The following is a 2,500-nucleotide window of genomic DNA, read 5'->3' on the forward strand; positions in this document are numbered from 1 at the left end:
ACTCTGATGTAGCGAAAGCTAAAAGGGCATAGAAGTAATAGTAATCATGGACTCCAAGTCAAAACGATTAACATTCTAACCGTTATTTTGAAGCTAAACCAATCTAAAACTCTGCAGGTGGTGAGGATTTTGAAGGACTCTTGCTTCGATAAGCAGGTGAAAGCTGACTGTGAAGTCGGTTGTTATCATGAATGCCGGCTTATATTATATAGTATTTGGGAACATGATCTATGCACAATACTGACATTTGCAGATGTTTTTAAAACGGCTACCGTGAAATTTCGAAAAAATTCACACTGTTGCTGGAGTGCGGTGCTATACATCCCTCATTTAAATTTAAACACTTTAAAATACAAACAAAATTATATATATATAATTTTGTTTGTATTTTGTATTTTTGTATATATATATATATATATATAGATACGTAGACTTGAACTAGGTCAAAAACATTTATTTGCTACTCCGAGTTTCATGCTTCTCACGAAGCAATCATCAGGCAACTGCCAAAAAGAAGGAATACATGGTGTTTTACAGTGATTTTGAAAATAACGGTAGCAATTCACTATAGGCTGGGGTGCATAGCAACGGTTAAACAATACAAACTGTTTCCAGTGAGCTGCTAAAAATAAGCCTTAAATAATTACGCTATTGAGAAGGAATTTCTTTGCATGTCTGCAACTTGTTACAAGCTCATTTCTGTTGTTAAGGGTCGCCAAATCTGGTCTACAAATTATATAGTATTTCTCCCACAGACATAAATTACACTTCTTCGTTACATTTGAATAGGATCTCGCATGCAGGCTACAGAAATTCCACTGAACTTAGTAAATATGTATGGGGTTTGAAAGACAAGAAAGTCGACTATTGCATTAAATGGCGGATTGTTAGGCATGCGAGTTCCTAAACTCAAACTCAATTAAAAGAACGTTTAAAAGAACTATGAACACTCACACTGTAGGTTATAAAGAAAATTCACTACGCCACAGTATTAGGCATGATAGAGATATAAAGAACGCTGATGCATTTTAGTCAAGTATGGTTGGTCTGTTATAGATTCATTCCCTCACTCACCATCAATATTACCCCTGTAACCTTCATCGTTGATTCCGTGCACAGTATCTGGATCAAGTACCTGCTGAGAACGCACAAATCATCTAACGGATGTGTTTACCTTACTGAAGGGAAGTTAAAAGACTTTGACCTCGACTCTTACTTCCATTTTTGGTGATATTTACCTGTAATGAGAACAAATTGCTAATTAGCCATCAGTTAAATTCAGGAAGATGTTAATGGCTTCGAAATTATCCGTCTATTTAGTCTACTTGTGCAGTAGCTGTTTAAATGTCGCTTCACAAGAAAAATTGTATTTTGAAAATTGTATTTTGAAAATTGTTATTATGAGAGAGCGTTATTTTAAATTTATGAACTTTTATTTGTTGCCGAGTTTCAGCTAGTCCAACCAGGTTTACATTGTAAGAGCACAATAAGGTACTATATAGCAGGTGATAGTTGAGGTTTATGAATTCTAAGGATGATTAAACCTAGTTGTGCACAGTCATGAAAGTTCATTGATCAGAAAACAATACCAACGATTTCTCAGTCCTTTTTGAACAAGACTCTGATGTAAAAAAAATACGTCACACGACGAGTCTACATCTGTTGCTTCCTTCTTCATTTAACGGAAAGCTGCTTACACAACGTTATATAAAAACTACCACTAATTGCTAAAAGAAATTGCAAAAAGAGTTGAGACACTCATTGTTGATAACCGTACCATGCGTGTCATTCAAGTCAGCGCATCCCCAACCCCCCTTTCCCCAAGCAAAGTTGTTTCCATTTCCACTTGGCACTCAAGGTGAAGGATATCAACATTGAAAAAGGGGGGAGGGGAGGGAGGGGCGTTCGGACTTTTCTTATGAACTGGAAGAGGGGTTTTAGGAAGAAGAGGTGAATTTCCGATTCAGTGTCTTAACCTTTTTGCAATTGCTTGTAGCGTTAAGGGAGAAACTCTTAGATGGTTAATGAAAGGTCAGCTGAATTCACGAAATTGTGTTGCAAGCCGAGAAGTAGCATTTGTTTTGTGAAGATGCAAACAGTTTAGAAGGAAAAAGAGACAATCCGGTTGAGTTAGGTTACAAGTTTTATTCATCTTATGAAATAATTGAAAAACGAAAGAAGGAACAAAAGCTAAAAGAGCATTTCACATATAACAACGCGAATGTTAAGTAGCACTGTGTTTACCATCGAGCCATATGCAGCTGGTGCAGCAGATGATAAGAAAGCCATTTTAAACGCGAGGCTGAAAGTTCATGAAAAATGTTTACTTTGTAAATGCAACCGTATTTTAACCGCAAGAAACGATATAACTGGTGATAAATTTAAAGTTGGAAACAAACTAATAAATGGATAAAATAATCATAATTATAATTTTTGAGCCTATAGGAGCTAAATAAACAGGTAGGTTTTCGAGTTAGCCCCTCGCCATATCGAGTTGATA

The 2,500-nt window shown here is 36.0% G+C and overlaps 1 protein-coding gene across 1 annotated transcript in view; it reads right to left on the bottom strand.

Moving 5' to 3' along the window:
• Window positions 1-2,500, bottom strand: part of LOC138049282 (uncharacterized) — a 71,204-nt gene that overhangs the window by 42,564 nt on the left and 26,140 nt on the right. Inside the window, exon 2 of the mRNA XM_068895489.1 lies at window positions 1,075-1,238. Coding sequence (XP_068751590.1) covers window positions 1,075-1,101 — 27 coding nt within the window. The 5' untranslated portion in view covers window positions 1,102-1,238. The remainder of the gene's footprint in view (window positions 1-1,074; window positions 1,239-2,500) is intronic.

This window comes from Montipora capricornis, chromosome 5 (genome assembly GCF_036669925.1).
Source record: "Montipora capricornis isolate CH-2021 chromosome 5, ASM3666992v2, whole genome shotgun sequence".
Classification (NCBI taxonomy): domain Eukaryota; kingdom Metazoa; phylum Cnidaria; class Anthozoa; order Scleractinia; family Acroporidae; genus Montipora; species Montipora capricornis.